Source organism: Sipha flava, unplaced genomic scaffold (assembly GCF_003268045.1).
Source record: "Sipha flava isolate LNK unplaced genomic scaffold, YSA_version1 223_pilon_pilon, whole genome shotgun sequence".
Taxonomy (NCBI): Eukaryota; Metazoa; Arthropoda; class Insecta; order Hemiptera; family Aphididae; genus Sipha; species Sipha flava.
In genome coordinates, this window is record NW_020272855.1 from 518,526 (window position 1) to 537,313 (window position 18,788).

The following is an 18,788-nucleotide window of genomic DNA, read 5'->3' on the forward strand; positions in this document are numbered from 1 at the left end:
GTTTTATCATTATATTTCTCATGCATTTTTACTATATTGGATTATTTTATATTTAAGCCCTTTAATATATATATATTCAAATCGATTCTACGCAAAAGTTTTATGATTTAAAAACATTCAATGAAACGATAATATATTATATAAGTATGCAGAAATATAATATATAAGTTATTTTAGAACTCTAATCCGTAACGTACAATTTTTCTTCGGAAATTGAAAGTTGAGGCATTTTTAGTAAATGCATAAAATATATTGAAAATATTTACGACATTTGTCAGAACATAAAATTAAACGATACAACACAAGGAGATAGAAATATACAAAAATTGTCAAACACCGTAGATACTAAAAACGCGAGACAGAAATCAATCAATTTTAGTGTTGTTTTTTTATGCATAAATATATGTATGTATAATACCAAGGTAGTAACCTACTATATACACAGAAAGTATTCCATTTCGTGTATCAGATCAATGTGTCAGCAAATGATGGTATGATATGATGTCACATATTTCAACTTATAAGACATAATAATATTTTATATTATATAAGTATTTTATAATACAGTTGTTTGTGCTAATTTGGCATTATTGCATGTGTGTAAATTATCTGTTTACGTAACCATTCTTTTCGCGCGTATCGCCGTGCGGTCGACGATAGTAACAGTTTTCATGGGTTGACCGTCCAGTGCGTTGCGTATCTGCAGCCATCGTCGGCGGCGGTGGTAAGTCTCTGTGTGCGACCGGCCGGGTACGTAATCACATTGTTATCGTCGCACGTAAATGTTTGTTATTCCATGTTTTCAGAGTTTTCCGGTTATGTTTTTGTAAAAGTAAAAGCCATGTTCTTAGTGTCACGAAGTTTCATAAGTTCTCGTGTTTTTTGGTTTAGTGTGGTGGCACTGAGTCGTTTATCTTTATTTTGTGGTGTCCGGCGGCCAGAGCCTTCGTGGTGAATGTCGTCGGCACCGTCTCGCTCTCTGTTCGTGTTCTTCGTGGTGTGCACACCAACTGTGTCATTCAAGTGTTCGTTGATCTACAGCCGTAACATACATGTTTGGTAAGTGTCGTTCTACGCAGATAGTATTGCCTTCATTTATAGTTACCGTGTTCTAGGTTGGTCACTTACCAACAGCCATTGTGATTAACGTGGTTTTCATTCGTATTGTCTTCGTCTGCGCTGTAGAACCTTCTATCTACGTTGGTGACTGTGCTTGGGTGGTCGTACGTACCAAACTCTGTGACTTATTTCTTTCATACACTGCGGTGTGCTGTCGTAGGCATTTGTCAAGTCACAGGGCAGATGCGGTCACGTTGGGATAAAATTCGCCATCAATCACAGTCACATGTGATTATTGGTCGACCATATTTGTTTCGTTTATTTGTGTAAAGACCGACAGATCTAGCCGTCATTGGCAAATTATTATTATAAAATTATTGTTATTGTAACGTCCTCTCTCCTCTGGTGCCGCGGTGGTCACTCAAAGTAGGTTTATTTTATCGAGGTCTCGAGGATTTGACCTCGGTGTGTGATATTACTAGGGATCAGGGTTACCTTATGTGAAGTAAAGTACAATTTGAATGCTTATTATAATTAATATATTTAAATAATATATGTTACGGTACTGTTAGGTTCGTCTTGATGCCAGGAATAAGTGAGTACCGTAGGGACTTAATGTTGATCGTCCCTCGCCGTTCGGCTCTGCTCCTTCACTACTAGTTGTTCACTTCCCAATTGTCCACTGCCCACTGCCTACTGCTTACTGCTTATTGCCTACTGCCTACTGCCCCGGATGTCCACTACCAATTGTCATCATATACCCACGCCAAAACTCATAGTCAGCGTACGTCATGACCTCATTCCTTTTCCACACACTCAACACATTAGCCGGGTTATATTTAAGGAGTAATGTAAGATGTTGATATACAACAATCGTTACATTATTTATTGTGTGCCGTTTGGACCATCTTATTATTTTGTCATATTATTGTGAGTATTTTATAAATTATTTATTTAAATTATTATTAGTGTGCACCGTATAGGCCACACATTGTTTAATTTATTGTATATCGCCCAGTACATCGCATGATGCACTGCAATAGCCACCACAACGACCTGAAAGGTCGATGTGGTCTGGTCCCCCAGGTTGGGGGTTTGGCGACGGGCTAACAACCCGTTACAATAAAAAAACTACTGTTAAGAAACCACAATCAACTAAGCCTCGGATACACGTATTACCTGGAATCCCTTCTGGAAATGGAAAACGGAAATGTAAGGAGATAAAGATTGCGACTTGGAACACGCTAAGCCTATATCGCACTGGAGCTTGTCAGAATCTAGCTGATGTACTGAAAGAGTACAATGTCACAATTGCAGCACTTCAAGAAGTGAGGTGGACTAGTACAGGCCAAGTAAAAATAAATGATTAGACAATTTATTTTAAAGGAAAAGATGACTCACACCAGTTTGGTGTCGGTTTTGCTGTAAATAAAGACTACGAGATGTGTGTAAAAGAATTTAACCCAGTATCTGAACGCATATATACGATAAAGCTGGACACAAAACCTCTAAACACGTTCATAATTAACATCCATGCTCCCACTGAAGGAAAAGAAGATTTAATAAAGGAGGAATTTTATGAAGAAATAACAGAGATTTACGATAGGGCACCAAAAAATACAGTGAGAATTCTTATTGGAGATTTTAATGCCAAAATAGGTAGAGAGACCATCTATAGACCTACAATTGGATTACACAGCGCTCACGAACAAAGCAATGATAATGGCCAGAGAAGTATAGCTTTTGCAACCTCAAGGAACATGACCATAAGCAGCACTTTCTTTCCACACAAGGATATCCACAAATATACGTGGAAATCACCTGATGGAAACACATTTAACCAAATTGACCACGTGGTCATTGACAAAAGATTCAAATCAAGTATTTCGGATATAAGAAGCTATCGAGGAGCGGACTGTGACTCAGATCATTTTTTAGTCATTGCGAAATTCAGAATTAAGCTGAAGAAGGTTCAAAAAGCAAATAATAGAATACCAAAATACAATATAGAGAAGCTTAGAGAAGAAGGAGAAAATCAAAAATACAAAGAATCGCTCACACCAAAGTTAAGGCCAAACCAAACGGACAAGCTGGAAACAAGTGATAAGTGGACTATTATAAGAAATACTATAACCGAAGCTGCAAGAAAAACACTAGGCGAAGCCAGAAAGCAAGCAAAGAAATGGTATAATAATGAATGCCAAAATGCAGTACTAAAAAGAAATGATTACCGTCAAAATTATCTGAGAAATCTTTCAGCAGAATCCAAAGAACTATTTGAGACAGAACGAAAGAGATGCAAACAAGTTATACAGAGGGAAAAAAGAAAGTATATGAACGAGATCATACATAACACAGAGCAAGATTACACACAAGGAAGAGTCCCAAATTTCTTTACAGCAATAAAAAGACACCAAAAGTACAACCCAACATTAAAAGCCATAAAAGATAAACATAATAGAATATTATTGGACCCGCAAATGAAAGCATCGAGGTGGCAAGAGTATTTCGAAGAGCTGTTGAATGGAGAGATACCAGCTACACCAATACCAGCATGGGAAGATCAGAGAGCTGAACAAGAAGTTAAGGATATATCATTGAATGAAACATTAAGAGCCATAAACCGACTGAAAAACTGGAAAGCCCCCGGGTCAGACGGGATACTAGCTGAGCTTATAAAGTATGGTGGCTTAGAACTGCACAAAACGATTTATGAGTTATGCAATCGCATATGGAATGAGGAAATACTACCTGAAGAATGGAACAAGGCTATAGTCATCCCGGTACATAAGAAAGGAGATAAGATGAGCTGCAACAACTATAAGGGGATATCGTTACTAAATACAGTATATAAAGTTTTTTCAAAAATTTTATTAGGACGACTAGAACCACAGGCTGAAGAGTGTATAGGAAACTATCAGTGTGGCTTTCGGAAAGGCAAATCCACAATAGACCAACTCGCAACTATAGAGCAGCTCCTAGAAAAGAAATACGAGTACAGGCAAAACATATGGCAAGTATTTGTAGATTTCAAAATAGCCTATGACAGCATACATCGTGACAGCTTATACAATATAATGTATGAGTTCGGCTTTCCTATAAAACTCATATCACTGACAAAAATGTGTATGAACGGAACAAGATATCAAGTTAGAGTGGATTTGTACATTGTCCGAAGAATTTGAAGTGATAACAGGGCTCAAGCAGGGTGACGCACTGTCGCCAATACTTTTCAATATAGCATTAGAAAAAGTAATACGCAGTGTACAAAGTAATAAACTCGGAATTAATATTGGCAAAACCACGCTAGACGTATTAGGTTTTGCAGACGATCTGAATTTAGTAGGAGAAAACAAGGAAATGATTGTGCGAAATACCAAAACACTCATAGAGGAAGCAAAAAAGATTGGTCTAGAAATAAATGAGGAAAAAACAAAAGTAATGGAAACGTTGCCTGAAAAAGATGAGGAAGACCTTACAGTAGATAGTTACGTATTTGAGAAAACACATAGCTTCAAATACCTAGGTGTAACAATCACTGGTAACAATGACTGGGACACTGAAATAACTAGTCGCTTGCTCAAAGCGGAAAGAACTTTCTTCTCACTAATAAAATTTTTTAAATCAAAACTTTTCTCTAGAGGAACAAAGGTACGACTATATATGAGCATTATAAGACCAACGCTAACCTATGAATGTGAGGTATGGCCGACGACAGTACAAATCGAACAAAAACTCAGAAGTTTTGAGAATAGAGTTTTAAGAACAATATGTGGACCGTTTTTTGATTCTGAAATAAACAGGTGGCGTAGAAGAAAAAACAAAGAAATAAGAGAAATCACCAAAGTACCTCCCATAACAAGTCATATAAAGGGACAGAGAATACAATGGTTTGGACACGCAATGAGACGAGACGAAACAAAATTTGTTTTCAATTGCTGCTCTGACTTCATTTAATGAAGTCAGAGCAGCAATTGAATACAAGCCAGCAGGCAGAAGACCTAGAGGCAGACCGAAGAAACGATGGATGGATGGAGTGCAACAAGATCTAGAGAGGTTAGAAGTAACAAATTGGGAGGAGAGGATACAGGATCGTGATTATTGGAGAACAGTGACAGTGGCAGCCAAAACTCTTACAGAGTTGTGAAGGCACAGAAAGAAAGAAGAAAGAGGAAGAAGAAGAATAATGGTTGTGTTGCTGTAGGGCCAACCCTTGCATTTGTTTTATTATTATTTGCGTGCCGTGTGGGCCTCATATTGTATTATTAAATATATTATCATATCATTATTATTATTTTTTATTATGATTGATTATTATGAAAATTGTATCATTTATTATTTAACCGGCGAACAAGCCAGCCCTATATTATTGTTGGGCACTTGCCACGCCAACAACAGTGGTTGCCACTTAATGGACTCACGGTTAATTGATTTATTAGTCTTAAACAGACCAATCTCAATATACTTGACATATAACAAGCATTGGTTGTATACTAACACACAGAAAAATATTCGATTATTAGAAAGCCAAGGATCTCACGAAGAAAATTGGCAAAAACGATTTTGTGGCAACAGATGGTTTAGACAATAAGTTAGGGCCTAACCGTTAGGCAACAGATGGTTTTATTAGTGGAAGAAACATGAAATAATTTCGTTCGCTAAGCGACATGGGAAACGAGGAAAAGTAGACTACGAATCTGTACGATCGTGGATTCATTCAGAGTGGCTATCTCATATCAACCAATCTGTCTCGTGTGTTCGATGTGAATGAAATAGATCTTTATTTCCGAGCATTAACTAAAGACAGGTACGTGTTCAAAAATGAAAAAGTTAGAGGAACTAAAACTATTTTAAAGAGCAAGTTTATACCGGTCGAAGTAGATATTAATTAATGGTCAATCATTCTTATCACTGATATCTTAAAGTTTGAATCGGTTAGGTTTTTACCGTACGAAACGTACAGAATACACATTAATGCCAGTCCGTCAATTATCGCCGACCACCAATGGCTTAAATTCAGTTATAATACGTTGTTACTTGCTTAGTTTTAATTAATATTCGTTTTAATTATTATTTTGTTTTTATTTAATTTTGGACAAGAATAGAAGAAAAATTGAATTATAAACAAATATTTTTTACCTGAGTAAGAGGCATTCTAGTTTTATTTACTGGACCGATCAGAACCTTTTGAACACGTGATATTTTGTTTTATTTGCTACCAGACACAACTGTTTTTTAATATTTTTAATATAAAACCTCATTATGAGACTTAATATATATTATTTGCAAAAAATGTTTTGTATTATAATAAAATATGTTGAAAATATTTGCTTTGAATTTTTATGGCCCCCGAAAATTTTCAAAATTCCCAATGTGGCCCTCCAAAAATATTAATTAGTGATCACTGCTATAATACATTGATAAATACATGTATTATTGGCTATTTTTTAAATCTAAAATTAAAGATTTTTAAAGATATTTAATGAAAAAACGTTTAACATAAATTCTCGAATCTATTTACATTTTTATGTTCGAGGACTGAGTACTAATTTAAAAAATGTAAGCAACTTTTATTAGGAAATTAAATATTGTAAAAGCCATATAAAATTAAAAAAACTTTTTTTGTTAAAAATTATTAAAATCAAAAAAGTTTAACCAATTTTTTGTCTAGAGAATTACAACTCTAACTGTCATAAACTTGTAATATTTAAAATTTACGAGTATTTACTAGTTTGAAAATTAAACGAATGATCAATTCAACTAATTGCGATGTAAAAATATTCAAACTTTGATTTTACATTATTTTTGTTTGCTTTTTTAGATTAGAGCTATTGTATGATTTAGTTTCAAAAAACTATAACGTTTATGTTATTTGATTAATGAATAAATATTTTCTTCTTCAAGATGTAAGATTATATTGTCCTATACAATGTGTATTTACGATTTGAAAAAAAAAACATTAAGTAGGTATTTAGTATTTACTAAAGTCTGTAGTAGTTATAAACTATTGTATTTATCATGATTTTTCACTCACACACACACACACACACAAACATTATATAATGAACTTATTACTATATATTAGTGATGGGTCGAACTGTTCGAATCTCGAACCGAATCCTTAATGTTTGGTTCAATTCGAAATTTGAACTCGGCATGAAAAAAAATCGAACTGAACTATCAAACATTGTTTACTGTTCGAAAATCGAACTTGAAAATATTTGTCGAACCAGGCTTACTGACACGATAGTTTGAAAACCAAATATTTGTACAATTCTTCAAAAGTTATTTTTGAAAAATAAAAATTGATAATGATTATTTAGAAATAATTAGACTATTGGCGATAGAAAGTAATAATCTGCAAAGGGCGCGTTATGCATTATTTATAATAATAATGTTATTTTTCCAGTCGCATGTTACACATTCACCCTCCGCCGACTAAAACATTAATAAGTTATTTATCGCCAATAGAGACAGTGTATCAACATTCATAAATTAGCTATTTTTGTTTTAATTAATGTTTAAATTATAGAGGTTAAAATCTATTTTGGGTAAATCCATGGTAATATTCCAATACCGCGACTGTACTGTTAATAAAAACATGTCTACAACTTACATCTTATATTATAAATTCTACTAATCATTCTATATTTGTGAATTATAGTTATTATTACTATTTTTTTTTAAATATTATTAAAATGTATTGATTGTATTGTCATATTACACTCAATACTCAATACTCAATAAATATTTTATAAGCTACAAGACAACACGAGAGAGTACAATACTGGTTTTGAATAATAATAATAATAATAATAAGAAATTATATAAAATTTAAATTTATTGTAAATAATACAATTACTAAGACTAAAAGTTAAAATGTAGAATAGGTAATACGGAAACTTAAAATACAATAGTAATTAATAATTATGATTATTTTAATTTGTAGGTAGGTACAACGTACATGATAAAAAGTATTGAGTTCGAGTTCGAGTTCGACTTAAAATCATAATAGGTTCGGTTCGATTCGGTTCGGTAGAAAATATGAAGGTTCGGTTCAGTTCAAATTCGAAAAAATAATTTAAAGTTCAGTTCAAGTTCGGTTTGATTTAAAAAATCAGGGTTCGACTCATCATTACTATATATATATATATATATAGTGAACTCTTTACTAATATTTACATTTTGTTTTCAATACCAACCCCTTTATTTTATTCAGGTTACAAATGAATTCCTAAACAAAATACCACGGTATTGATGGTTTAACGTGGTCAATTATGGTAGTCAGGATGTTACGATGTTACAATGGTACTATAGAAATTTAAAAAATGTTTAAAAATCAAATACATTTGTATAATTTACTTATTAAATTAATAATATTGGACATTTATATTTCTTTATTTTCATAAACAAATATAAAAAAATATTAATTATACATTTGATAATTATTCATTCAGGTTCTAATTAAAAATTCTCATTTATGAAGTCTTCACGGTCTAAAAAATATTTTTGGTAGTATTGAACTCTTCGAGCTGTATTGCTTATAAGTTAATTAAATAATACAATCATGTAGGTATTGGATGTTGTAAATGAGTCATAACTTTAAAAATAAAATTGTTCAACGTTTTAGAAAACTATAGAGATGAGCGTTTATAAAAATTGCATTTACGTCGTTTGATTTTTGTCGAGTGAGCAGATCAAAAGAAGAGTATTATCAAAAATAATCTATATTTTATTCACACTACATAATGTTATTGTTCTTTGTATAAAAACCGTTTATTGTAAGTTGGTTGTATATTTGATTTCCCTTAGAGACCATGTTTGGCTCGAAACATAAAAACTAATAATTCGAAATAATAAAATCATAAAATCTCAGGTGAATTGCAATTTGTCAGGCAATGGAAAATCTTCATAGAGTTATAAAGTTTTCCAATGTATATCGATAGGAATACGGGATACCAGTCAATGATTTACGAGTTTAGTTAGATCTGATTAATATCGTATTATTCGATACCTAATAGAAACCGATTTGTTAACTAATGAAAAGAGTCTCTGTCTAACTAACTCTTGGTCACGGGGTTTATTTAGAAAAACGATTAAATGAGTCGCGTAATCGTTCAGAGAGAATCCTAAAAATCGTGCGAATCCTGTTCTTCCCTTCTGGGTTAGTTTTAGATACTGAAATAAAGAAAGAGGCATACACGTCAAAAAAGTTAACTAATATATATATATTAAAGTAACATACTATTCACGCTACTAATTTAAAAAATATTCTATAATATGTTTCGATAGTAATCGATTTGTATATTTCTATACATATTTAAAAATGTGTACAAATTTTCAATAGTGTTTTAATATTAAATCCTTTTTTCTTCTTCTAAATACTGAATACTATAATTAGTTTCTAGAAAACTTCATGTCTGGAGGGGAGAGCCTATGCCCTATGTTAACCTCCTCAAAGTCGTCACTCCTCCCTTCTGCTTTGTTACGTACAAAATCACAGTGATAATATATTACACAAAATTATTCATTTGATACTGTATTGTTTCAGAGCGACTACAGAATTGTACAGTTGGGTCGATAAAATTTGTCTTCTCAACCCGATACGTTCCGGGGATTTTTATAATAAAATCGTGGCTTTTGCGGGACGACGACTTTAACAGTATCAAATGCCAAACGGAGACGCAGCCGCGATTTATGATTTACCAAATCGTTTTTCATATATACGTCTTAAAACCAATAAAAACTTTTCAGCGCGATCTTCCGCTTCCTATCTCATCGACCAGAGTTTATTTATTTACCAACTTATTTCAAACAAATATCATTCAATCCTAATGTATGGCCAGCGTAAACCTCAATAATAATACGTCATATTAGTGTATTCGCGACACACACACGCAAATATGCACAAATCGTAGACAATCGTTTTTATATTGTTAGTTGTAGAAGTGGTTTCCTCAACCTCGTGTAAACCTAATTAAAAATATCTGCATTTTATTTGCTAATGAATTCTTTGTATACCTCAACAGTTTTACAATTTTTTTTTTTAACATTTTTACATTCCTGTACTCCTAATAACATAATATACGGTTGAATATTATAATATTATGTGTACATGTTTGCATGCACTTGTTTTTACATTAATGTATACATATAATCGTATATTTATGTTTTTTCCCTATTTTTAATTTTTTTATTGAGTGTCCCATTTTGTCTATTAACTTTACTACTACTGTTATCATTGAAAATTACGAAAATAGTTTGTATTCCTCCTTAATAATAGTTTATTTTTCAGAGTTTCGTAAAGCAATAAAGTAAACATCAAAACGCTCTTCCTTCCCATCCGTCATCGTACATTGATCGTAAATGCGTAATGCTTATATTTGAAATAATACATGTGTCTTATAACAATTCCGTCTTCAGCGTATAAACATACTAACCCCGAGACATTCAAAAACTGCTACAAAATCTTGATGGTGTGCTTTTGCGTTAGCGTCTAAGGCGATGTTGCATTCAAAAGGCAATTCTTCCGCCATCATTTCTCTTGAAATTAGTTCGTGTTCACTATCCTTTGGTTCTCACTTCTAATAACACGATTATAGCGATTTATAATTTCTATGAACATTCTGTGCAGTTTAAGTGTAAGCTATTTTTGACACATTAATCTTCTCGGTTAAGTGAATTCAAATTATTTTCTCTTTAAATGATTATATTAGAACCTATTCAAAAACATTATTCACTAAATTGGTCTAAATAAATTTTATAGTCTGTTTTTTGAAAATATTTGTTATTATAATTAATATACAAATAATAATATTGTGAATATTGTAATACCTTATATACTAAATAGCTAATTATTTTAAACTTATCGAGTGGTATAGATAAGGGTTATAATATGTAACTAAAATATGCCTGTAACAAAATACTTTATTACAATGATTGAATAATTTACACTGCTACAATTAAATATTTATCTATTGATGGTTTTCTCATAAAATAGGTTTTGAAATTGTTTAAGATAAAATATATTAAAATAATGTTATATTATTTATTTTTAATTATAATATTAAAGTACTTCAATTTTATTACATATTCGTTTATTATATTAGTTTAGGTTATTTTATATGAAAAATTATTTTTTTTGATTAGATATAAGTAAAAAAAAAAAAAAATATTTTATTGATTTTTTTATCGAATTTTATTAAATATTTATAAATATTTATCAAAATCAAGAAATCAATTTCAACAATATTTTCTTGAATTAAAGATACACTTTTATTTACTTTCAATAGTTAGTTAAAGTTTGGGACCAAAACTGTAATAGTAGGTATTTCGTTCGATTTTAAAATATTTTGAAAGGATGTGTTTTACAATCAACATATCTCTATGCTAACTATAAATTCCTCAGACTACTATATTTGTTTAAAAATGTTTTATGTAAATACGAGTCGTATTTAAAAATAATTAAATTGCTACTTTGCATAATATAATTATGTAATAGCTTAAACTTGAGAGTCTTGTAATGTAGTTTTACAATTAATAAAATAACAAGAATAGCTATTAAGTTTACTCATTTAAAATCAACGAAAATGTTTGATGGAAGTATAAAATATTTTTAGTCCTTAATAAACGTTTTGCATTCATGGTATTTTATCATGGTCATCAATCTGTCTTCAGTAGTCTGCCATAATTTACACCCATTTACATTTTGATTACTAGTCCGTATCGATATTATATGTTTTTCTTTTATATATAAAATTAGTATTTAGATTATCTATTGTATTTAATACAACTATAATAATTCAAACAATTATAAGCTCTAATTTAATTTTCTTTTATTAAATTCCTAAGATTAAGAATAAAAATTTGATATTACGAGTAGTATACGGTTTTAAATAGTATTTTAATAAATATCAGTTTTCTTTGTAAACATTTTATAAACATAATTTCTACATTATATATGTATACTAATTTAGTAAATATTAATTTCTAATTTATTTTTAGTTTTCAAAAGAATTTACGCATACATTTAAAATATTAAAGGATATATCATAGATTTTCTTAATTTCTCAGCTGTGAATTTTGACAAATAACCGTATTAATATATATTTGAATACAGCCGAAAGTTGAATATTCCACAATACTTTTAAATTACAATATTTTATTATTGATAAGTTGCTATTTTTATTTAAAAATACATATGTACTAGGTTTTATTTTGCTTACAACGTCGTTCGACTTATTCTCGGATTATGTATAACTATGCAATTAATACAAACATGCATATTTTCACATTCAGAAAAAATGTAAACATATATCAAATCTTATTTATCTGTCAACCGTCTTAATATCATTTTATACGCTTCAAATGCCATTAACTAAACGGCTGTAATGTTATCAGTGTCGCAACCGGTATTTCTTTTTGGAGTTTCGGACAGTAAACTATTGAAAAATTATCTTTCAATACATATTTTTAGGAAATAAAAAGTAATAACTCCAGTATGCCACGTTAAAACGTGTTCATTTAAGATAATAGCTAACCGTCGTGGCAAGTGGTAGTTCATCATAATCACAGCAAACAAAGTGACACGTGTGCTATAGTAGGCTCAGCGTAGTTATTGTATAGATATTCTAACTTCTAAAAACTTCCAACATAGGATTCGTCTTAACGTAAACCTGCACACTTTTCTGTTCCAATTGTAACATTAATAAAATACAAATGTAAATATACTATTATCGCCGGTCACGTGACTCAAACAACTCGAATGTGTAAAAGAAAATTAAATGGGGGACAAACAAAACAATAGGTACATAAACCGTTAAAAGTGATTACAAATTTATACAAATACCAATATATTTGTGTGTGATAAAAAACCAAAAACAAAAATACAGTTACATTTCTTAGCGCGCTATGAAATGTTGCTTATTATAAATTTAATGTGTTTAAACATTACCGTAACATACATTATTTCGGTCGGTCGTTAACCGCTCCTGAAAACGTCCAATAAAAAAATATTTTAGAAACGCCTCCCGGAAAACGACTTTATTTTTCCTATCATTTCCTCCTATTTTACGGTTACTGCGGTTTTTATTGTTAATACTTTTGCTTCAATTCTCGCGTGTGTCCAGTGTCGATTGCTCTGCGTCTGTAAATTATATACTTTAACAGGAGCATGTACGTACATATTGTTTTGATAACTTTAATCATACTTGGCCCGGATTTCTAAAGACTACATTGGCCATGTCTAGCTCGATATGTTGGTTTTACTATTCGATCCAAAACCAAAAAACAGTCACCGTAAAATCACTGCATTTAATAAGATTTCAAAAGTTTCAATAATGTTTTATTATTTTTAATGAACCTCCAGTGGATTGTGTTATTACAATCGAGTACATGCTCTTAAGGTTATGTTAGACCATCAATAACCGGTATAATAAAATGTCATTACGTATAGCAATTTATATCAATAGCGTACAAATCATTATTGGTACGCTGTGATTTTGACATTATTATCATTTACAAATTACCTTTAATGTTAGAGTATGTTTTTCTGACGTACCAATAATGGTCGATTTATTATGTCCACGTAATTAGAAGACTGCAATGATTGTATAACTAGCAGGGTAATAATTACTTATTCGCTTCGTTAGTATTTTATATATTAATTCTAAGTTAACTCTGTGCATACTTTAAATCTTTTATTGCAGATACAATATTTCAGTGAAAATAAAAAAATACAATCTTAACAAACTATTTATTATTTTCTGTTGCCATAGATTAGTTCATTTAATATATGTAAAATGTATTTGCAATTTTAGACCTTGTACTCATTATATAATAATATAAATATATAAATATATACTCTAAGAATAATATTTTTTATGTGTTTAAATTTCATTTTTCGATTTTATGCATTAGACATCGAATTCAGCCGAAAAGTTATTAATATTTTTACAATATATTTTTATACAACAACGTGGGATATATCTTTTTTTTTTTTTCGTAAAAATACTCTAAAAATATTTTGTAACATGCGGTCTCGATTTAAGTTGTATTACCAATTCCTATTTTAAAGAAAAACAGTTAAATAAATAATTGATTTCATCATATTATTGACTAATGGTTTTATTAATTTAAATTGTATAAATTGATTCATTCGATATATAATTAGTAAATATGATTAAATGTTTGTGTAATAAACGGTAAATAAATGTGTTGAATAATTCTTATCCATTTTGAATGCAATACGAATGTACGACACAATAAAATAATTAAGCATAGGTACATAACGTGTCAAAATTACAAGTCTTCAAAGTTAAAATCAATAATCGGTCATTTATATTAGTTTAAAAGTGTAAACATTTTAATATTTTTGAACTAAATTAACTTTGGTATGTTTCAAACTTGAAAAACGTTAAAAAAAAACAAATAAAAAGTAAAAGAAAAATTTGTATTTTTAATACTAATAAAATTGATTAGATAAGTATTTTGTAATATTTTTAATTCATATAACATGAAATAAAAAATAAATAAAAAAGGTTGTTTAGAGAACTGTATTATTATAATTTTACAATCTTATCAAATAGTCATTTAAAAAACTTTCTGAATATAAAAAAATGACTCTTAAATATGCATAAATTGTATGGAGCTTTTATTAACTTACCATATAATAAATAAATAATAAATTTTATCAAAAAAGAAAACATAATTCCCAAACCAGTAGGTTTACCTAAGTTATAATAATATTAACAAATATTATGTGTGAAGTGATAGTTATTTCACGAAAAAAAAAGTAGTAAAACAAAAAAAAAATATATAAAAAAATAAAAGTGATGTTGTTATTCGTAGAAACAAATTTTACATTGGAATAGTTACCAAATAGTAACCTAAAAAAATTTTCTGAATCGTTGAAATATACTAGGGATATGTGAGTCCGGACAACAGGGATGATTTCCATTAATATTACCACAACTGTAACCGGGTTTTTACCGCCTATCCATTCTTCGATTGCGCAATCGATGAAATCAGAAACATATTTTTCGATCATTAACTCAAACACCGATGAAACGGTGGATATATATCTGTGACGATATAGTTCACTAAATCTTCAAGCGTGTTAGTCACGATAACCTCTACCTATATAAATACACGGTTTTTCCATGACGATGACTACCAAAGTGATTTTATTAATCCACCGTCCCTCGAGAATGTCACTTTTTCAAACAATTTCCGATTTGGCCGTAATGCCATAAATATTGCAGACCAGAAAATCTTTTACCAAAAAGTCTGTAACCGTAATAACGATTTCAGTGGTTATATTCTGATATTACTAAGGTAAACTTGTAATTTAGGATTTGTAATACTCTTATTTAATTTATTCAATTTATACAATACCATGACCGATTCATCATCATATAAATTACACATTGCCTCACGTTAAATGTTATACATTCGTGATGTTATTTGAGTTATTTATTATTGTTGTTATTTTTATTTCATCGTACAATGTAGTGTAACTTAAAATACAGCTGAATTAAAAAATAAGAAACAACCGAGATAAGGTTAAAATATACCTGACAAAAAAATATCATAATTTTATCGAGATTAAATGCAAAAACCTTACACCTAATACTGACATTTGAATGATTTTATTATACCAAGACATTAGTATACTATTTAATTTCTCTTCGCGTGTCATCATTAATGCGATGATTTATCTTTGTTTTCGATTAACGTTAAAAACAACTCAACTCAGATTCAGTCAAGTATTACGAACGATGTACAACGATGTTACTACGGATTCACAATAAACTAAATTCAGAACTATCTTTATTGAAATATTAATGGATATTTTCGTACTTTCATACCACACAAGAATAGTATTGAACCAAATACCTAGTAGCAGTTGTTATTCATCGTCGTATCAAAATAACACTCTACTGTGTTAACACGAACGTCAATCGTTTGATAAAATTCATGTGTTTTCACATTTATTTATTTGCGTTCACTCTCATCTAATATGACAAATAGAAATTTTATATAATGTATGAAAATAATATTATTTAGAATACTATTTTTTCCGAATAATTTTGAAATTATAGATTAATTATGTAATTGCTATTATTAGAAAAATAAAAACTTAGGAAATCTTATTAATTCAAATTTCAATTTTTATTAATTTCTTAATAATTCAAAGTTTATTTGACTTATATTACATTGATGATTTCTAAATTTAATAACGAATAATATTCATATTATGATGTATATATATTCATATGTATGATGTTTGTTCGTTAATTTACTAATAATATTTTTGGAATTAGTAATAGATAAATATTAAAACAAATTAGTTAATTTTTTATATTTAAACTCTAAACTGTTTTTTTTTTTTTTTTACAAGTATGGTCACTTTTGGAAAAAATTTATTTCCGTGTTTTTCAACTTCGTCTTCTTCGTACCGAAGAAATCACCAACAAATAATTTGTTAATCTTTGTAATTATTTTTCATATCTGATTTAAAAAGTGACCACATGTCCCCAATTTTACGTGTACATTTATTAGTGTCAGGCTAAAATAGATACAATGTACTTATGGCAGAACATTTTTTTTAACTATGAGTCATGGTAACATTTTTTTTTCTTCGATGTCGTTTATTTCTATGTTACCGATTGATCTTTATATCAGATTACCCGTGATGTCTTTCGTTATTTTTGGTTTTAAAAATTAAATCCATGATCAAATACAAAAGGATCAAAGTTACTAGGGTGACAACAATTTATTTTTCCATGGGCATCACTTGTATAAATACGACTTTGCAGATTTTCCAAAACGAGTTTTTTGAAAGAAAACATACAATTCCAGAACATCTATGAGTATTTTTCTCAAAATATCACCATTCGTAATCTAGTCAGCAAATTTGTGTATATGCATTATGTTAATGTGTACAAAAGAAAAATAACAATAATTAAAAAAAGTAAAGATAAATTAATGAAAATGATATTCAGTGGCACCGAATTCTGGTTTCAGGTGGAGTAGATGCCTTGCCTCATAATATTTCAGTGATGGTTGGTTGGACCAGTCTTCAGTGATTGGGTCGGCGAGTCATCAGTTAATGTGAATTATAATCAAACACTGTTAGTAATTAGTTCGTTGATACACATTATCGGTGGATTGTATACACGTATCTTATTTATCTAATAATATTGGTCACGTAATGCAAGTATTATTAAGTTCTAAATACAATCGTGAGTCGATTAGGTCTCATCGAGTGTATGCCCTACCTGAATTGTTTAGTTTTAGCACCACTGACGGTATTCGAATCATAAGTTGAAGCTACAAATTCCACGCAATAAACAGCCACCAGAATGTAGCATATAGCCATATGTAATGATCGTTGTGCAGGATACTACGATCGATACCATATTATTTAACAGAGTAGCACGGTCGATGTTATCTTGAGACGTAATGTTGAGAGAGATAGGTAATTGAATAATTAAACAATTGTATGTTAAACTTATAAAACTTACTGTTTTTATTATTGTACCATAATAAAATAACAAATAGTTTAAAACAAACAAATAAAGATCAAGTTATTCTGATCAAGAATTATATACTCGCGATGATGTGGCTGTAACGAAGTTCAAGACGAGTAATAATTTATTAATAATGGAAATGGCCAATATTACACTATCTATCAGGCCTACCTATCTACTTCTGATTAATACTAAATACTCAACCCGTATTTATATAAGTTCCGACAACATAAAAGTGGCGTGATTCTAATATTATTTCCTTTTATTGTCGATTTAGCATTATTATGTTGAGAGGTGAAAAAACTACTTGTTGTTTTCATCCTTGCCCCGGATTTCCTACACGTAGGCGTATTTATTAATATTCATACTAAATTATATTGATTATTAAATTATGCTTAGCCTTGGACTTACCACACACATGAGAAAAACACAACTTTTTTAAAACATATCTTTTATTACTAAAAACCATTTAAAAGTTTAAAATTAAAATAAGAACAAATAAGGGGATCGACACTATAATAATATACTATACTAATTATACAGACAAAAATAATTGGAAAACTTAGTTTACCCAAAAACAAAATAAACATAATCAAATAACTTAAAAATATCTCATTTATGTGATTTGCAAATAAACATTACTAGTAAATGTTGTGTAATAGATTTCAAATGTGTCTAATACATATGAGATTACTTTTAATTTTTAACACATTCTTAACTGTGACGTTTACCAATCGAAGTATATTAAAATAAATTCATCTCACACTTTATTTATAGGTGTTATCCATAATTACCGTATTCTGTATATTATTTAAAAGGCTTTTTTGTGATTTATTATGATATGCAATACGGAGCCAGAACCATCTACTAAGAATGGTGCTGGAACAGAATCCAGTCGGAAAAAGAGGCGGAGCAAACTGGAAAGATTTGGCGATGAATAGAGATGGCTGGAAAATTGGTTGTGATGGTCCTAGAGGCCGATGAACTCAAGAAAGAAAGAAAGATTATGATTAATATCCATGTTTATTTTTCATTTTTCTTTCTCTCTGATAAGCCCATATTACTTAATGATTATTTTAAGCATCATTTTTGAAAATACTGATAATATTTGAACACAAAAACAAATATATATATTACCAAATATTAAAGTGTAAATATAAAAGAGCATGAGTGTCTACAATGACTATTTTCTTTTTT

General features: G+C 29.9%; 1 protein-coding gene across 4 annotated transcripts in view; it reads left to right on the forward strand.

Annotated features, from left to right (window-relative positions):
* LOC112683301 overlaps positions 1-17,103 on the forward strand; it is a 70,127-nt gene extending 53,024 nt beyond the window's left edge. For 2 of the 4 annotated variants that reach the window (XM_025554261.1, XM_025554262.1), the window contains one exon: positions 9,611-9,691. In XM_025554261.1, coding sequence (XP_025410046.1) covers positions 9,611-9,643 — 33 coding nt within the window. In that variant the 3' untranslated portion in view covers positions 9,644-9,691. Of the gene's footprint in view, positions 1-9,610; positions 10,049-17,085 lie in introns of those variants that run through there. The other 2 variants (XM_025554263.1, XM_025554259.1) reach the window with 2 other exon arrangements.
* The last annotated feature ends 1,685 nt before the right edge of the window (positions 17,104-18,788 follow it).